The sequence below is a fragment of the Procambarus clarkii genome, chromosome 8 (assembly GCF_040958095.1).
Source record: "Procambarus clarkii isolate CNS0578487 chromosome 8, FALCON_Pclarkii_2.0, whole genome shotgun sequence".
In the NCBI taxonomy this organism is placed as follows: domain Eukaryota; kingdom Metazoa; phylum Arthropoda; class Malacostraca; order Decapoda; family Cambaridae; genus Procambarus; species Procambarus clarkii.
Genome location: NC_091157.1, coordinates 9,119,707 through 9,122,663, shown reverse-complemented (window position 1 = coordinate 9,122,663; position 2,957 = coordinate 9,119,707). Strand labels below are relative to the sequence as shown.

Here is a 2,957-nt window from a genome sequence, read left to right as displayed (position 1 = left end):
TACTGAGGTCCACAACAGCCCTGGGTACTGGGGGTCCACAACAGCCCTGGGTACTGAGGGTCCACAACAACCCTGGGTACTGGGGTCCACAACAGCCCTGGGTACTGAGGGTCCACAACAACCCTGGGTACTGGGGTCCACAACAGCCCTGGGTACTGGGGTGCACTCCAGCATGTGGTGTGAGGGAGCCCTTGACCAGCTGTAAGTCATGCGAAATATGCTGACATAATAATTATATATAAAAAAAGGCAAGTCGCTAAACAAGAAGATGGCTAACAAGTGTATGTTGGCATTTGGTGTTATATAACATAATCACCATTAAAACCGAACATTCTTTGAGATTACTTTTAAAAACAGTGAATGAAAAACCCCCAAATTACAAAGCGATTGTACATTTAATATCTAAACCATTATTTTTACTGTAACGCGCCTATCTAATGTCATTATGTTTGCTGTAAGAAATGTGTCTCCTGAAATCATACAGTATGGTGTGAATGTGTCTCCAGAAACCATACAGTATGGTGTGAATGTGTCTCCAGAAACCATAGCGTATGGTGTGAATGTGTCTCCTGAACCCATACAGTATGGTGTGAATGTGTCTCCTGAAACCATACAGTATGGTGTGAATGTGTCTCCTGAAACCATACAGTATGGTGTGAATGTGTCTCCTGAAACCATACAGTATGGAGTGAATGTGTCTCCTGAACCCATACAGTATGGTGTGAATGTGTCTCCTGAACCCATACAGTATGGTGTGAATGTGTCTCCAGAAACCATACAGTATGGTGTGAATGTGTCTCCAGAAACCATACAGTATGGTGTGAATGTGTCTCCAGAAACCATACAGTATGGTGTGAATGTGTCTCCAGAAACCATACAGTATGGTGTGAATGTGTCTCCAGAAACCATACAGTATGGTGTGAATGTGTCTCCAGAAACCATACAGTATGGTGTGAATGTGTCTCCAGAAACCATACAGTATGGTGTGAATGTGTCTCCAGAAACCATACAGTATGGTGTAAATGTGTCTCCTGAAACCATACAGTATGGTGTGAATGTGTCTCCAGAAACCATACAGTATGGTGTGAATGTGTCTCCAGAAACCATACAGTATGGTGTGAATGTGTCTCCAGAAACCATACAGTATGGTGTGAATGTGTCTCCATAAACCATACAGTATGGTGTGAATGTGTCTCCTGAAACCATACAGTATGGTGTGAATGTGTCTCCTGAAACCATATAGTATGGTGTGAATGTGTCTCCTGAAACCATACAGTATGGTGTGAATGTGTCTCCTGAAACCATACAGTATGGAGTGAATGTGTCTCCTGAACCCATACAGTATGGTGTGAATGTGTCTCCTGAACCCATACAGTATGGTGTGAATGTGTCTTCAGAAACCATACAGTATGGTGTGAATGTGTCTCCAGAAACCATACAGTATGGTGTCAATGTGTCTCCAGAAACCATACAGTATGGTGTGAATGTGTCTCCTGAACCCATACAGTATGGTGTGAATGTGTCTCCTGAAACCATACAGTATGGTGTGAATGTGTCTCCTGAAACCATACAGTATGGTGTGAATGTGTCTCCAGAAACCATACAGTATGGTGTGAATGTGTCTCCAGAAACCATACAGTATGGTGTGAATGTGTCTCCAGAAACCATACAGTATGGTGTGAATGTGTCTCCCGAAACCATACAGTATGGTGTGAATGTGTCTCCAGAAACCATACAGTATGGTGTGAATGTGTCTCCTGAACCCATACAGTATGGTGTGAATGTGTCTCCTGAACCCATACAGTATGGTGTAAATGTGTCTCCTGAAACCATACAGTATGGTGTAAATGTGTCTCCTGAAACCATACAGTATGGTGTAAATGTGTCTCCTGAAACCATACAGTATGGTGTGAATGTGTCTCCTGAAACCATACAGTATGGTGTAAATGTGTCTCCTGAAACCATACAGTATGGTGTGAATGTGTCTCCTGAACCCATACAGTATGGTGTGAATGTGTCTTCAGAAACCATACAGTATGGTGTGAATGTGTCTCCAGAAACCATACAGTATGGTGTGAATGTGTCTCCAGAAACCATACAGTATGGTGTGAATGTGTCTCCTGAAACCATACAGTATGGTGTAAATGTGTCTCCTGAAACCATACAGTATGGTGTAAATGTGTCTCCTGAAACCATACAGTATGGTGTAAATGTGTCTCCTGAAACCATACAGTATGGTGTGAATGTGTCTCCAGAAACCATACAGTATGGTGTAAATGTGTCTCCTGAAACCATACAGTATGGTGTAAATGTGTCTCCTGAAACCATAGCGTGTGCCATAACACACAGGAGGATGCGATACACAAGTCGACTATTTGCTTTCATCATGGTGGAGCGGCTGTTGCCTTCAAGACGCCCAGAATGCAAATTCAAGGAGGAGAAGGTTAATTGGGTCGTTAGGAGGCGGGTCAGGGGCTGTGGTGATTGGTACCCGCTCTTGTCTGGTCCCAACTGGCAGCACGTGCCTTCTGGGGGTGGCAGACACGGGGTGCTGGAGTAATTGACACGGGGTGCTGGAGTAATTGACACGGGGTGCTGGAGTAATTGACACGGGGTGCTGGAGTAATTGACACGGGGTGCTGGAGTAATTGACACGGGGTGCTGGAGTAATTGACACGGGGTGCTGGAGTAATTGACACGGGGTGCTGGAGTAATTAACACGGGGTGCTGGAGTAATTAACACGGGGTGCTGGAGTAATTGACACGGGGTGCTGGAGTAATTGACACGGGGTGCTGGAGTAATTGACACGGGGTGCTGGAGTAATTGACACGGGGTGCTGGAGTAATTGACACGGGGTGCTGGAGTAATTGACACGGGGTGCTGGAGTAATTGACACGGGGTGCTGGAGTAATTGACACGGGGTGCTGGAGTAATTAACACGGGGTGCTGGAGTAAT

At 45.0% G+C, this 2,957-nt stretch overlaps 1 protein-coding gene across 1 annotated transcript; it reads left to right on the top strand.

Moving 5' to 3' along the window:
• Window positions 1-445: 445 nt before the first annotated feature.
• Window positions 446-2,560, top strand: LOC123759776 (uncharacterized). The gene is made up of 2 exons (XM_045745030.1): window positions 446-1,150; window positions 1,277-2,560. Exons 1-2 carry the CDS (start codon window positions 446-448, stop codon window positions 2,558-2,560), a joined length of 1,989 nt encoding a protein of 662 aa, XP_045600986.1.
• The last annotated feature ends 397 nt before the right edge of the window (window positions 2,561-2,957 follow it).